Source organism: Lytechinus variegatus, chromosome 9 (genome assembly GCF_018143015.1).
Source record: "Lytechinus variegatus isolate NC3 chromosome 9, Lvar_3.0, whole genome shotgun sequence".
NCBI lineage: Eukaryota > Metazoa > Echinodermata > Echinoidea > Temnopleuroida > Toxopneustidae > Lytechinus > Lytechinus variegatus.
Genome location: NC_054748.1, coordinates 13,867,132 through 13,884,378, shown reverse-complemented (window position 1 = coordinate 13,884,378; position 17,247 = coordinate 13,867,132). Strand labels below are relative to the sequence as shown.

The following is a 17,247-nucleotide window of genomic DNA, read 5'->3' as shown; positions in this document are numbered from 1 at the left end:
AGTTCATTGACCTTACATGACCTTTGACCTTGATCATGTGACCTGAAACTCGAACAGGATGTTCAGTGATACTTGATTACTCTAATGTCCAAGTTTAATGAACTAGACCAATAAACTTTCAAAGTTATGATGGTAATTCAACAGATACCCCCGATTCGGCCAAAGTTCATTGACCCGAAATGACCTTTGACCTTAATCATGAGACCTGAAACTTGCACAAAATTTTCAGTGATGCTTGATTACTATTATGTCCAAGTTTCATGAATCAGATCCATAAACTTTCAAAGTTATGATGGGAATTCAACAGATATCCCAATTCGGCCAAAGTTCATTGACCCTAAATGACCTTTGACCTTGGTCATGTGACGTGAAACTCATGCAGGATGTTCAGTGATACTTGATTAACCTTATGTCCAAGTTTCATGAACTAGGTCCATATATTTTCTAAGTTATGATGACATTTCAAAAACTTAACCTCAGGTTAAGATTTCGATGTTGATTCCTCCAACATGGTCTAAGTTCATTGACCCTAAATGACCTTTGACCTTGGTCATGTGACATGAAACTCTGATAGGATGTTCAGTAATACTTGATTAACCTTATGGCCAAGTTTTATTAACTAGGTCCATATACTTTCTAAGTTATGACATCATTTCAAAAACTTAACCTCAGGTTAAGATTTGATGTTGACGCCGCCGCCGTCGGAAAAGCGGCGCCTATAGTCTCACTTTGCTTCGCAGGTGAGACAAAAAAGAAAAATTAAATTTCATCATAAGCTCTGTGTACATATGTAAAATTGTTGTTTTTTATACCCTTAATGAGTGCACGTATGGCAAGCGTGAAAAAACACCACTTTAAACATATTTTTTTGGTCACGCACGTGTATGATGGTGGTCCCCAAGTCAGTGCTCCTCACGAATTGACTTAAAATTCAACATGAATTCCTTTTCATTTCACAAAATCTTCCAGTTGATAAAGTTTCTTACATCATTATGAGTAAATGTGCCAAATATCTCATAAAAATTTGTAAGAAATATATGATTTTCTTGGAAAACAAGTGGAATGCCTCTGGCCGTCTCACCTGCATCACGCGGTTCAATATAGCAGCAGTGCTGACTTTGAATACTACTCTAACTCGCACAAGATGTTCAGTGATACATGGTTACTCTTATGTCCACTTTTTATGAACTAGACCAATAAACTTACAGAGATATGATGGTTATTCAACAAAAAAACCCAACATGGCCAAAGTTCATTGACCTTACATGACCTTTGACCTTGATCATGTGACCTGAAACTCAAACAGGATATTCAGTGATACTTGATTACTCTTATGTACAAGTTTCATGAATCAGATCCATAAACTTTCTAAGTTATGATGGTAATTCAACAGATACAATCAATTCGGCCAAAGTTCATTGACCTTTGACCTTGGTCATGTGACCTGAAACGTGCACAGGATGTTCAGTGATACTTGATTACTCTAATGTCCAAGTTTAATGAACTAGACCAATAAACTTTCAAAGTTATGATGGTAATTCAACAGATACCCCCGATTCGGCCAAAGTTCATTGACCCTAAATGACCTTTGACCCTAATCATGAGACTTGAAACTTGCACAAAATTTTCAGTGATGCTTGATTACTATTATGTCCAAGTTTCATGAATCAGATCCATAAACTTTCAAAGTTATGATGGGAATTGAACAGATATCCCCAATTCGGCCAAAGTTCATTGACCCTACATGACCTTTGACCTTGGTCATGTGACGTGAAACTCATGCAGGATGTTCAGTGATACTTGATTAACCTTATGTCCAAGTTTCATGAATTAGGTCCATATATTTTCTAAGTTATGATGACATTTCAAAAACTTAACCACAGGTTAAGATTTCAATGTTGATTCCTCCAACATGGTCTAAGTTCATTGACCCTAAATGACCTTTGACCTTGGTCATGTGACATGAAACTCTAATAGGATGTTCAGTAATACTTGATTAACCTTATGGCCAAGTTTCATGAACTAGGTCCATATACTTTCTAAGTTATGATGTCATTTCAAAAACTTAACCTCAGGTTAAGATTTGATGTTGACGCCGCCGCCGCCGTCGCCGCCGCCGCCGCCGCCGCCACCGCCGCCGCCGCCGCCGCCGTCGGAAAAGCGGCGCCTATAGTCTCACTTTGCTTCGCAGGTGAGACAAAAAACGTGTCCCCAAAATTAGTCTTGATTTCAGGCAGCACGCACGCATGCGATATGCATGCCCAACAGCGTGGTGCGCTCGTGATTTCAAGGGGACCGTTTCTGTAACTGTCGGAAAAAAATGGGACTTGTCGGATAAAACGCCGGATAAAACGTCCGACAAGTCCTTTCTGAGACGCCCTCGAAATGCACCTCGAGCGGGCTTGTCAGGATAACGTATACAGGGCAGGAGAGGAGGTCTAGCTTGCACAATGTCCTGACAGGCGCGTAGCCAGGGGGGGGGCGGTGGTCGCCCCCCAATAAAAAGGGAAAAAAGAGAGGAGAAAAGGAAAAGGGAAGGGAGGAAAGGGAAGAAAGGTAGCTTTGTGTTTTTTTCTTTTTATTCTTTATTTTTTTTCTCAAAAGAGAAACTCCTCCACTCTTCTTGCTCTAAATTTATATATGAATTTTGCTTCCGCGCTGTGCGCAGTTAAATGACAATATTGAAGTTCTCCATTGTTTCCCCCACCATTTCTCTAACCCTGTTTTTCCACCTCAGCTATGTGCTTCTTGCCAGTTAAAGTTAAAATTGTATGCATTAGGGCATGAATTTGAGTAAGGTATAGGCCGAAGTAAATATATGAAGTTATCTTTTTTTTAATTAATCGCGCAACTTCTGGTCTGGTTGGCTCCGAGCGGGTAAAATCTTTATATCAGTTTCTGCCGTCACCTCAATTAAGTCAACTTCTCCCGCGTTTCAGCTCATTACTAAACAATCATAATTTTGGGGCAAACAGGTTCCTAATTTAAAAAGAGGAAGGTATGAAATTCGTGTCGTATTAAATAAAAAAGTAAAATATTTTTATCAAATTGTATTAAACTTTATGTCATTTCCCTGTATACATTCATCTCCTGTCCTGTTTTGCGACCTCAGTTTGAAATTTTGAATGACACTTAAGTTTCCTTATTTTCAAAATGAAGCGCTTCAGGATAAGTAAAAAAAATTAGGCATCCTGTTTTTATATATAGATAGATAATTTCAACAAATCACAGAAGTTTCAGCTTTTTGAGCACTGTTTTCTTTGTAATGAAGTTCAATATAATCTTAGAAAATCAATTGAATTAGAGCCGAATGGGTACATAGAGATATCTACATTTCATGAAAAGTCCGCCCTTTGAAATTTCAGAGTTTCATTGCTCTGCGTGGGGAGGAATATCGATCTTCCTCTACCAATCTTCTCCTCTGTTTTTCGAGTTAAAAATATGCACTGATGCTAAATTGTTTGTAATCAAATCTGATCTTTCCAAAGAGAGTATTCAATATATAGGCCTATCTTTGAGAATACCCTTTTCTCGGGACCCTTTTTATGGCAAGAAAAAATGATAAAACGCTGTAGCTTCCGCGCTTCGCGCAGAGTTATTATCATTTTAATTTTGTATACCTCTTTTGTGCGTTCACAATCACTTTTGAAAACAAGGTTCAAAATCGCAATATAGTCAACCGAATTGGAGGTACTAGAGACAAGAGAAACGGCTCCTTTTCATTTTAATTTATGAAACACTAAAAGCTTCCCCCTCCCTGCACCCACCCCCTGGGGAGCGCGCTTCGCGCGCTCTGTAAGTGTTGGCACGCTTCGCGTGCATTTACCGCCCCCTCCAAAATGAAATCCTGGCTACGCGGTTGTGTCCTGAGAACTTTCTTTCCTTTCTTTTTTTTACTTTACGAACTGACATAATTTGAACAAAGAAATTATTTTGGAGAAAAAAAAGAAAAGCATGTTTATAAGGCAACAATAGTCAAAACTGACTAGTTTGCCTATTCAAAATAACAACAACAACTTTCTTGAAACTTTCCCCAGGAAGGGATATGGGAGGGGGGTGCGACCCCCCTTTATAATAATAGAATTTTGAGGGAGCTAGATAGGCCTATGGCGTATCTTGTAATATTAATGAAAGGTTGCCATCGAGTGGAGTGAGAATGATTGTTTTTACATTTTTATTACGAAATCCAATTTTGTGATAAATTTTGACAAAAAATAACAGTAGGCCGAAATAGGCCGGGCCATATGTATTTCACCCTTCTCTCTCTATATATATTTTCCTTTCTTTTCTCTTTCTTTTACTTGCATGGTCGAGAAAAAAATGTCTTGTTTTTGACGGGGGGGGGGGCATGCATGAGCTCCCCAAGCCTACGCCACATCTAAAAAGTCATGATAAACTACACTCATTCACATAAGTTTAAAATGAGAGTATAATTGATTTCTTGTTTCAAATGGGTACAGAACCCAGTCGTGAGGGATTTTTTCTTGGGTAAAAAGGTGCATTGATATGAGAATGTTCAAGAAGGTAAACAGTAAAAAGAACAAAAAAAGAAAAGATAAGACAAAAAAGAAAAGAAAAAAAATAACATGAAAAAGGAAAAAAAAGAAAAAAAAGACAAAGACTAAATAACAGAAAAGAAAAGGAAGGAAAAAGAAAAAAATGAGAGAGAAGGAAAAAAGGAATGGAAAAGGAAAAAAATATAATAAGCTAATGAAAATGAACAAAAGCTGTGGCAAAAATAGTCAATCCTGACTGGTTGCCAACCAAGAAAAGAAAAAGAAGAAGTGGCGTAGCTAGGATTTTTTTCCGGGGGTCGGGGGGGGGGGGGGGCACTGGGGGATCTTTGCTTTTTCAGGGGGGGGCACAATTTTTTCCGGTGTGTGTGTTTGTGTCACAAGGGCGGATCCGACTTGCGTCAGTATGGGATGGGGCCAGAAATTATCTTCACCTATATTTTCCCCGATCAGTCACTTTTTTTTACTTCCATGTATTTCGTCCTGAAAATTAATATTCTGGGCAATGTTATGTGAATTCCCGAGCAAGATTCGTTTGTAACTATATGGTTACTGCGAACGCCAAGCGCGAGCAGAAAGGGACCTGTTAAGGACTGCTTACAGTTACACACGTAGACGGTATATATCTCAATAATGCCAGCGCGAAGCGCGAGCAAGTTTTGTTGACATTCCGACCTAATGGTCATTCTAAGAACTTTTTGTATTAATAAATGGGATAGGTATGTAATAAACAATTGATGCGAGCGCGCGCGAGAGGAAGAAAATTGAAATTTTAGTCCTAAAAGTGGGACACTCTTTGTACATCCTAAATAGGATATAAGCGTGAGCAGACAATTATTGATATTCTGCAATGAAACTGGATGATTTAAGTACATTTTAAATAAAGAACGTGCAGGCTAGCTATCGCGCATGTTTTAGATTTAGACCTAGAATCTGGACATTCTCAATACATTTTGTTAATGGAAAGTAGATAATATGAACTTGGCAAATCAAACAATGTGACCACGCAGCGTGAGCTTAAAATGCTGATATGAAGACCATAAAGCGGGCATTTTACAGAGCACTTCAATTTGTAAATGAGAAAAAAATAATGAAAGCTCGATGTCCGAGCCGGCTAAAATGTGTTTTGTATATTGACTTCAAAACTTTTTTGTTTATATTGCTCCATATTAGCCTATTGAGCAAGATATGAATCTCATTTAACAGGCAATATTGGCGCGAAGCGCAAGCAAAAAGTTTATATATGGAGACATGAACATTTTTTTTCCAAGTCTTCCCCCTGACATTATTTCGTTCACTCGTCTTCCTCCTCTTATTTTCCTGTTCTTTTTTCTTCTTTTCCTTTTTCTTTCCTTCTTTCTCCCTTTTCTCTTTTTTTTTGCTCTTCCAATTTTTTTCAGGGGAGCACCAGGGGGCACACCAAATCTCGGGGGGGGGGGGGCACGTGCCCCCCAGGACCCCCGTAAAGCTACGCCACTGAAGGTAAAGGGAAGATCCTCCTCAGGTAAGAAAAGGGGCACGGAACACGTTGAGGGGCACTTTTCTTCAGGAAAAAAGGGGCACTGATACGAGAAATGGCAATATCACTAAAGCGGGTCCTAAGGGACACAGAACACGTTTGAGAGGGGGCATTTTGGTTTTTCATTTCTCTTTGAATCAAGGGCACTTACCTAAAACGGGTCCTCAGGTTAAATTTAGGGGGCACAGATACTGGAATCTAACTGATTTCAGCTGACAATTATATAGAAACACCAGTTGGAGAACCAATTGTCATCCGGTACCAGTTGCGAATACAAGTTCAACTGGTGCCAGTTTTGACCAGTTTGCAACTGGTTCAATACAGTTCAGACCAGTCAACTATATGCTAGGACCAGTTCGAAAACACCAGTTGTCAACTGGTGCCAGTTAGAACCAGTTGGAAACGCAACATGTCAACTCGTACCAATTAAGACCATGCAACGTACAGCATCAACAAAAAAAATACACGTGATGGAATCTGTTTAACATTTATTGGTTTCAGGGTGAAGTTTACCTTTACAACTCTTTACTCCTACCCTATATCCGGGGGGGGGGCACTTCCATTGACGAGTGGATAACATGCGCGACCAATGCAGGGGGTCTCGAAAAGCACCCTTAACACGTATTTTCCATATTCTGAAAATGCACCCCTTGTGAACCCTACCCTTAACATCCTTTATAAAACATTTAATTTTGTTTTATCATCCCCGCAAATGTGACCCTAAACACGTAGCTTTCCTAACGAAATAGATACCCTTTTTTCATTATTTTTGTGTTTTTGACACCCTTATCACGTCACGTATGTAACGTGCCCTATTGTGAAAACGACATCCTTTTTACGTGTTTTTTTGCTCGCGCGTGGTATCCACTCGTCAATGTAAGTGCCCCCCGGGCCTATATCATCCTATAGGATGATCATCTTATCCTGTCCTCCCAATCCTAACATCCTTCACCTATCCACTGAGTCCTATCAATTAATGACGTGATTTTACTTCACTTGGCGGGCTACGGTTAATATCAATTTAAAATTGCACTTATAGAATATGTTTTGATTGAAATGATATGGTAATCGAACCACATACTTTTATGAAACTTTTCAAGGTGGAAATATTGAATAAACAAATACGTTAATTGTTAAAGGTACATTACCTATAATTTTGGTCATTTACTGATGTAATGAATATTCATGAGTGCATAATTTAAAATCAGTAACAACTCCATTTTGAAAAAATACATTTTAGTAATTTTTGCCAATAGTGCAGATGGAGCGACTGTCTTTGAAATATAACCTATATACAGTACTAAAAAGTTTTTAAAAAATGTTGTCCAAGGCGCAGCAGTTTCATTTGTTGCATTTTTATCATATTTCTCGATATTGCTTCACATATATTTGTTTCATATAAACAAAATAATGATGCATAATATGAAATTACAAATATATCATTGAGAAAATCGGTCAAGCATAAATTAGTCAAAAACATTTGAGTCAGAAAAATACGATGAGAACTACCTACACATGTATAAAAGCAATCTTCCATAATAACCGCAGGTCCCGATGACATAAGTTGTCAGTTATAAAGAGTCAGAAGACTGATCTAAGTTTATGGCAATGATATAAATTCAACTTTAATTTTGGATACAGAAAACTGGATGGGGGAAAAGTTTTTTTTTTTTATAATAATCGTAGATAAGCCTGCACGAATTAATAAAAGAGCTAAACACACAAAGTCAGACTGGGTGCAACTTTGTATTCTTCACGGTCTTGGAGTACCCTTAAATAGGTGCAGCTTGACACTTTTCTGGTATTGGATTGCGTAATATATACACTTTAAATAGTACCCTCCTGGTCTAATTCGAACACCTTGATAACTTGCTACTCTTCCGGACCATGATAGGAGCAACTTTAATTGCACCTATCTGGACTCGGAGTACCTTGAAAGTTGCAAGTTTGTACCTTTCTGAACTTTGAATACCTTGATAGGTGCAAGTCTGTACCTTTCTGGATTTTGGACTACCATGATAGGTGCAAATTTGTACCTTTTGGACTTTGGAATACCATGATAGGTGGATATTTGTATCTTTCTGGACTTTGGAATTCCTTGATATGTGCAAATTTAATTCCCCAATCAGCAACGATGGTGTCCAGCTCCCCAGTAAATGGATTTTGGGAGAGACCAGACCGATGGGGGAGGCGCTCTTTTACCTTTCTGAACTTTGAATACGTTGATAGGTGCAAATGTGTACCTATCTGGACTTTTTAATACCTTGATAGGTGCAAGTCTGTACCTTTCTGTACTTTGGACTACCGTGATAGGTGCAAATTTGTACCTTTCTGGACTTTGGAATACCTTGATAGGTGCAAATTTGTACAATATGATTCTGGAGTTTGGAAAACCTTGATAGGTGCAAATTTGTACCTTTCTGAACTTTAAATACCTTAATAGGTGCAATTATTAAAGTCTGTACCTATCTGGACTTTGGAATACCTTGATAGGTGCAATTATCAATGTCTGTACCTTTCTGAACTTTGAAATCCATTGCCAGGTCCAATTAAATATGAACTGTCCTGTATTGGAGTACCTTTACCATGGAGGTGCAGCTTCTTAACATATTTCATACTAGGAAGTTGCAAAACTGCACCTGTACGAAGTGTTCATAGCGTGGCAATGCTAAGTGTGCTGTTTGTTTTCTTCTTTACAACAAATTGACCTTACTCTATGTGGCAAATTATGATTGACCAATAGTGATTATAACAGTCCTGTAGCTTATATCTGTCTGTCAGTACGTTTTACCAACATGTCTCTGGTTCTAGTCCTTTAAAATATGTTTTTGTTTGGTTTAGATTCCAGCGACCATTACTTTATGAGTTCGTATGCCTGCATGTAGGCCTATATCGTTATCAAAAGTTTAGTAAATTCATGACTGGGCGATTTCAAGTCCGGTGTTGGCCTTGGTGTTGGACTTGAAATCTGGATTGCTTACCCTAGCTCCAAAACTGATTCAGATTATTGACATCTCAACAACCAGTGAGTGACTTTTTGGATCGGCCATCTTCATCTTCATTTTATGTTTGACCTAACACCAACACCAAAAGGTCAACGCTGAACTTGAAATCACCCATTGTCTTCAACTGACATGCCTGACAGCCCTATGTCTTATAAAAATCAACTATAATATAATCATTGATTCTCGTCTTCAACCAGCTGGTCTGACGATTCTTGTATAGGATCTTCCTCCTCCGCTGTCTGCTGTACCTCGGAGAGAGAGAACGCGGTTTTGTTGACGAATAACGAGTCTTTAAACCAAGTAAAGTTCCTACCCAACATCTGGTATAACTGGCGGTCGTACCGGTGATAGAAAGATCGCAATGCGTTAACCGTGTTCTGATCAGGCGAAGGGTATGATGGTTTCGGCGGAGGGCACAGGCTAAAGGGTCTTGCCAAACAATATGACTTAGAACGCTTGTCGAATGCAACTGCAGAGTCTTCGAAGAAGCGCGGCACACCGATGAAGTCTTCGACAGCCTGGAGTACCGGTATCGGATCGGTTTCCAACCGATCGCCATCGACCGTCATTATCTGCGAACGACCGAACCATTCAAACCACCTCCGAAGATGAATCACGTACATGCCGACGTTGACGACGCCGTTCCAAGTATGAATGTCGCCCCCATCGCTGATGACGGTCTTTGTGAAGGACTCGTCGATTTGATGTAGACTATCAAGATAAGGATACTGTTTTGTGCTTTTCACCCACCCTTTGTTTTTAACTTCCCCTGTATTAACAGAATGGGCAGAGTGGTATTCCAACAGTGCGCGCTTCACTGGATCCCGAATTATGACGATCAACTTCGGCTTTGGCACAATGTCATTTCGGATGCCGTCGGGTGCGGTGCTGCTAGCGAAGTAGTCCGAGCCCATTTCGACGGTGACCTGATCGGGGGACGTGTATGGCATTTTCTCCATGTACCATGACATTCCTTTAGCTCGGCGGAAAGTTGGTCTGTCGAAGTAACGGATTGTGTCCGTCGAATGGAACATTACAGAAGGATGTCTATCGAGGAAAAAACGTAGACTCTCTTCTCCGCCTTCCTTCGCGCCAACTACGATGACGTCAGGTACCCGTTGCTTGCATCCGATGTCGTCTCGACTTTCAACGTCCAGGAGTTGGTTTCTCATAGAACGCGAGAGATGGTAGCATTGCCGCACCTCCGATGTTTTCTTGAAGCGTATCGCGGTGCGGTTGTAAAAGTATCGTTTACTGCGCGCATCCCGCAAAATACTTTCCGACGCGGTAGCGCGTTTACCGATCGTCAACAATGACGGTACCTTCCCGCTGCGGATGAGGAGTAATATTGCGCATGCGCAAAGGATTGCGCATAATGGAATGATTCTGTGCGCGTTTGTTCTATCCCTCCTCAGTGTGGAGAGACCGTTTCTCAGCATTTTCAAAAAATAATATCCTGGCCAGTCTGTGGTATGAGTATCGGTGTGTTAATGTTTTTGTCTCTGGTTTCCAAGTGCGTTCGGTTGCGAACCCCGACAACTCGACACTCTGAGTAGCACGATTCTCCACCGATGACAAAATTCACATCTACTATCTCTTATGTCCTTTATAACGAGGCTGGAGTATTCTGTTATGAGGGAAATGAAAGCAGAGAATGATGAATAAAATAGCATTATATGTTGCTTAACTAAATTAAGAACGAATCAGTGACTATTAAGAAACAATTAACGAACAACCTTTAACAAGCAACAGCAATTAATGATTTTTAACTCTACCGATTACGAGAAAACATTTTTTTTCATATAAGTAATTCTGTTCTTATTGAAAAATAATCATGATATTACATTATTTACAAATTGCTATCCATCACTATTCCTGCACATCATGACACTCCTTCCAGTGACTGACTTCACCATCCCAGCTTCCTTTATGAGCTGCCAAAGTGATTACTTCATCAAGTATCAAGTATTTTCTTTAATTTGTTCCTTTCCTAGATCTCATTTTCACTTCTTAGACAATCAAAGAGGGACGGAAACCCCGCCCTTGCCACCCCCCCCTACAAAGTAGCGCCGCTCGGTCTGTTGCCATTGGGCAGTTGGGTGATCCTGGAGGCCCGTTGCAGAAAGAGTTGCAATCGATCGCAACTCTAAAAATCATGCGCAACTTGATTTTCAACCAATCAACAGCGCGCATTTGGGACTTGCAATTGATTTTTTGGCTTGCGTTTAAACGCAACTCTTTCTGCAACGGGACTCCTGACCCTGCTACCATTTTGTTGGATTTTTTTAAAGCATTGATTGTAAAGAAAAATGATATTTTGTGGAGCTATCCATAAAGTTCTTTAGATAAAGAAAAAATTGTAAACTCAAGTTAGGGTTTAATGCAAGGGGTGGCAATATGATTAGTGCCCCCGCCGCTGCCACCAGCACCATCACCGAATTCCAAATCACATATTGTCATTTTCAATGGTAAATTGCAAATTCGTTCACTGCCAACTCGCCCACTCACCAAATGGTCTACCTTCATTTAGTCTAATGCCATACCGTACATCAAAATTTCGTCCATTTGGTCGAATGACCTTTTGATACAATCGTCACTTCGTCTAATCACCAGCTCGTCTTTCGTCTCATAACCAGTTGGTCTAATATTCGTTTTACTTTCATTCATTTTGCCCAATTAACCCTTATGAGGCACTGCAAGAAATTTGCGATCAATTGCAAGTCTATTTCCGTTCCAGAAATCAAGCATATGCCGTGCAATTAATGGCAAAGTTGCGATTGATTGATAATATCTGCTCCATGAAACAAGGAGTGTAATCTGATTTGCTAAAGTTAAATGTGATCAATCAACTGTGAAATTGGAACAGAATATTTGCGATTGATTGCAAATATTTTCTTGCAACACCCCCTTAGTCTGATTAGACCAAATGATATATGAACTAAATGGCTATTGCACCAACTGGTTATTAGACGAAATGGTGAGGGAACGAAATGGCAAAAAGACCATGTGGATATTGGACGAACCGATAGACCAAATGAAAGTAGACGAGTTGGCAATTTGACGAATTGGCATTGGATCAAATAAAAGAAAATAAACCTTTGTCAATGCATTCTAATCATAATTGTATCAATGGTTCTAATGTTCAGTCACACCGACGGTATTAATGTAATAGATTTGATCGGTTTGGGGTCGGTTTCGCTGGTGTGACTGTAACCGACACCGACTCCAAACCAACCAATGGTCATTGGAAATAACGCAATAGCTTTGATCGGTATAGAGTCGGTTTCGTTGGTGTGACTGTAACCGAAACCGACTCCAAACCGACCGATGACATGTCATTGGTAATAACGTCATAGCTTTGATCGGTCTGGAGTCGGTTTCGTTGGCATGGTTGGCGTGACTGTAACCGAAACCGACTCCAACAAACCGACCGATAGTATGTCATTGGAGATAACGTAATAGGTGTGGTTAGCATGACATCGGGTCTCATCGGTCTGACTGTGCATAAAGTCTCAAGCAATTAAAAAGTTACTCTTGATGTAGAGACTAGAGAGCTCGAAGATGGCACAATGACACCCATATTCATTATCAACGTCTGTTAAAAACTATTATTAACGAGATTTCACACGATAAAAAAATCGTAATTTGAATGATGATTCCAGATAAGGCTAATGACGAATTTTCAGCGCGTGTGAAACCAAACTAAAATCACGAACCCTTATTACAATCACGAAATCAAATTCTACTCCAGAGGTGAATTCCAGTTATACCCTTTTCATAAACCTATCCTCCAATTAGCCGCCTAAGAGTAATGCGGATAATTCAATAAAAATTGCGTTCATAAACTCCGAAAATAAGCCGCATTATTTTTACGAGCGCCCGTCCTGAAAAAGGCGGATAATCGCCATGACAACTGGACATGCACGCCCCCTCCGATGCGGTTGTGTTGGAAAAGGGTGACCTTGTGACCGCACCATGGCAATTATCCGCATTATTTGGAAATGCGTTCATAAACTCAAAATCTTGTCCCGATGCTGCTATTATGCGGATAATAGCAGCATCAGAGTAATGCGGATAACTCTTGTCCTCCTCCAATTTTACGACCAAATTATGCTGCTATTAGCCGCCTAATTCATTTTAATGGGGTTTATGAAAGGGGTATTAGGTTTCACTCAGTGAAATTACCGTACGAATTTACCGTGTGAAAGGTACGATGATTCTAAAGACGAATTGCAATTAATCATCATTACAATGATGATTCAAGATTAACGTGTGAAAAGGCCCCTAGAGTAGGATATCGAGAAACCTTTTCGCTTTACACGATTAAAATTAATGGTCGGAAAAGCTTCTTAGAAGACAAGAGCTGACTATAGAACTTTTCTTTGTCCCGTCTTTGGAACAATTTGAATAGGGTTCCAGGGGCGGACAAGCAAAAACGAGAGGGGCTTCACTATACAAAATGATTGTCATTTCGGTACCAAGAAACTTGACAAGCAAAACAAAGGTTGACTATAAAATGAAGGTAATTTGGTGTTGGGTTCAAAATGCAAAATGTACGTCATATTTATTTTTTTTCACTTGGCAGCCGAAGGGTGGGGGTTTACCCCCCCCCCCCCTTAACCCGATCAACCACAACCATGACAATTATGGAAATCCAGCAACGTCAGTTTCTAAAATGCATGTTTGTTTCAAAATATGTTTCTAAAATTATGATGTGAAAGTCAAATATTCATTTTTTTAAATTCAGTGTGTGTGTGTGTGTGTTTTCTTTTGCTTTCAAAGAAAGTTGTGCAAATTTCTTGTACTGAGAAAAAATTATGGCATCGATGGAATTTCATATAGTCGAGGTTGATTGGATCAACCGTAAGACGAGGCCAAGGCCGGCCTGCCCAGATCAGAATCGAAACAACACAAATTGGGATGCTTGGCTTCAATAGTCATATTTGGCGACTGAAAAGCCGCTAAAAGATAACCCCCCCCCCAAAAAGAAGACTCTTCGAACATGTCGAAACTACAATTTGTATTACAATAGCTTTAATAGCATACTTTCAGACCCTTCATAAACTGCAAGAATCTAAAGTGAAGTATAATTGTCATTGATTTAAAAAATGAAATATGAACGAGAAAAGGATATTACCTGCATCGAATCTACATAACCAAATACTCAGGCCAACCACCCTGATAGAAGGAGCAAGTATTCTGCCAAAGTTATTTTTAATAATTAATAAACTTACCATACTAAATCAAGATGCTTAATATCCTCACTCTGAACTTGCGAAATATTTCCAATTAGGGATGTGTTGATAATATTCTCAGCTAAAATTTAGCAATCTTACAAGGAACATATCCATGTTAACATTGTCACTGCGTGTACTCACATCTAATGCTATAAACGGTGTGTTATACTTTGCAAGGAACTCGGGGACTAAACCGCGGAACAAAAGTTAAAAAAAAACAAATCGATACTTCGTAAGGAAGGGGCTTGCAATCAATCGATACCTACTAGGGATACCAAACCTTTGAATTGAGTTTCTATATTGGGTCGAAAATACACGAGGCGCTTATTCTTCTTCTGGAAACAGTACAGTCCACCGTCTGGTGTATTGTACTGGTATAGTGGCTTTGGGGTCTCATTCACACCAACAAAACCACCCCAGTCCGATCAAAGATATTATCCATTTCCATTGACACTCGATCACTCGGTTTGTAGTAAGATGCGTTATTGCGTCAGTGTCCTGGACCAAACTTGTCGGAACCGCGTCGGAGCATGTCGAAGTATTTAACATTATTCATCGAGGACCTATCGATAAATCGACAAAAACCTTATTTCCTTTTAGGCCTATCTCCCTTTTCACATACTTTTCTTCCCTTTTCCATGTTTCTTAATATTTCTGTCTTATATGCATTTATTTTTTACCCATAGCTAGGTGCCGGGAATGAAGGGGGGGGGGGGTGGGGTCACATATGGCAATCAATTTCAGAAATGCACACACCTTAAAACAGTACACTGAAACCCTAAGTATAGTGCGAACCGAGGACATTTTCTTTCCTTTTTACAATACCCCCAGTGGCGGGAAAAGGGAATGCCTTAGTATGCTGGGGCACAATGTGTTGAAAGTTGGGACAAAAAGTACATATAAAACATTTTAGTTTTGTTTTAATATCCTCGCAAATTTGACCCTAAAGACGTAGCATTCCTATCGAAATAGATACCTTTTTTCGTTATTTTAGTGTTTTTGACACCCTCATTAAGTAACGTACTTAACGTGCCCTATCTTAAAAAAGACATCCTTTTTACGTATTTTGGGGGTCGCGCATGGTATCCACTCGTCAATGTAAGTGGCCCCTCCGGGAACCGAATAATTTATATCCTATATAAGTGTTTTTCTCATCTAAATTATCATTTTCAAGACAAAGCTGAAAAGTGGCTACCTTACGCACTTGATTGTTGATAAAGAATGTTTTTGAGCAAAATTTAACAGCCCACTTAACATGCTTAAAGGTCAAGTCCACCTCAGAAAAATGTTGATTTGAATCAATAGAGAAAATCAGACAAGCACAATGCTGAAGATTTCATCAAAATCGGATGTAAAATAAGAAAGTTATGACATTTCAAAGTTTCGCTTATTTTTAACAAAATAGTTATTATGAAAGAGCCAGTGACATCCAAATGAGAGAGTCGATGATGTCACTCACTATTTCTTTTGTTTTTTATTGTTTGAATTATACGATATTTTAATTTTTACGAATTTGATGATTAGGACCTCCTTGGCTGAAGCACAAAATGTTAAAATAATGGAATTCCACGTGTTCAGGGAGGAATGAAACCTCATTTCACATGACAATGACGAGAAAATCAAAATATTTCATATTTCAAACAATAAAAAAACAAAAGATATAGTGAGTGAGTGACATCATCAACTCTCTTATTTGCATACCGACCGAGATGTGCATATAACTATTTTGTGAAATGAAGCGAAACTTAAAAATGTCATAACTTTCTTATTTTACATCCGATTTTGATGAAATTTTCAGTGTTATGCTTGTTGAATTTTTCTCTTTTTATTCAAATCAAGTTTTTGTTGGGGTGGACTTTTCCTTTCATGGCACGATTAGCATATCGAACATGTGTCGAGGCATGACAATATAAATAGCGCTTGCCGGTGAATGATGCTGAAAAGTTTGCCATATAAGACGTCGATGACGCTTGGGCGAGCAATTTGAGAAAAGTCTCGACCGGAATAGACGATATCACAATTGTCTAACCATAAGAAGATAAGTATAGGTCCGAATGTACTGACCTGGGAAAATGTATTTGTTCTCAATTTATTGATTGAAAGCCATGAGTTTGAGTGGACCCTGTGCTTTTTCCTATTATATCCTATTTTCATTTCTTTCCCAATTAATTTCCTGCCTTTCACGTTTCCCAGTGTGATCATTTTACGTTCGCCTTGGCACTTTCCGGAGCAAGATTTCACCTTTGAACATGCGATACTAGAATTGATGCCCGGGGGGGGGGGGGCACTTCCATCGGACGAGTGGATACCATGCGCGACCATGGGGTCTCGAGAAGCACACTAAACACGTATTTTCCATAGTCTGAAAATATACACCCCTTAACAAGTGTTGGCGTCTGAATCCTTACCCTTAACAAGTACTGGAAATAAAACGTTACTCTTGGCAAGTATTCCCTGAATGGAACCCCTAAACAGCGATGCACGGACGACGACTGTCGTCGGTTTTACCTTTACCTACTTACCTACATCATTGGGTTTAATACAGCCCCACCTCGCGCAAATCGTACTGTAAGGGGAAAATGCCCCCTTTTTGGCGTGTGAAACCCTATACCCTTAGCAAGTACTGGAAACATATTATATAGGCAAGTATTACCAGACGTTGAGCCCCTAAACAAGTACAGTGATGTATTTTCCATATTCTGAAAATGCACCCCTTCAAGTATCGGAAACAAAACAATTTGGAAAGTATTCCCTGAAATGAACCCCAAAACAAGTACAGCGATATTTTATTGTTATGTCACGGGTCCGTCGGTCGTCTGTTTTACTTTTAAACACCATTATTTTGGTTTAGTACGGCCCCACCTTCCACACCTCGAGCAGATCGGACTCCGTAGTGTTGGGGGCAAAAAGGACATCCTATATAAAACATTCTGATTTTTTTTATCATCCCCGCATATTTGACCCTAAACACG

The 17,247-nt window shown here is 39.5% G+C and overlaps 1 protein-coding gene across 1 annotated transcript; it reads right to left on the bottom strand.

Moving 5' to 3' along the window:
• Window positions 1–6,847: 6,847 nt before the first annotated feature.
• LOC121421292 (heparan sulfate glucosamine 3-O-sulfotransferase 5-like) lies at window positions 6,848–14,442 on the bottom strand. The gene is made up of 2 exons (XM_041615962.1): window positions 14,273–14,442; window positions 6,848–10,665 (listed from the first exon to the last, which is right to left on the bottom strand). The coding sequence occupies exon 2, from the start codon at window positions 10,475–10,477 to the stop codon at window positions 9,212–9,214; it is 1,266 nt and encodes a 421-aa protein (XP_041471896.1). The 5' UTR covers window positions 10,478–10,665; window positions 14,273–14,442; the 3' UTR covers window positions 6,848–9,211.
• Window positions 14,443–17,247: the final 2,805 nt, after the last annotated feature.

Bases quoted from the DNA above. Each gene is read 5' to 3' on its own strand.
- LOC121421292 (XM_041615962.1), bottom strand. From the start codon at position 10,477: ATGCTGAGAAACGGTCTCTCCACACTGAGGAGGGATAGAACAAACGCG.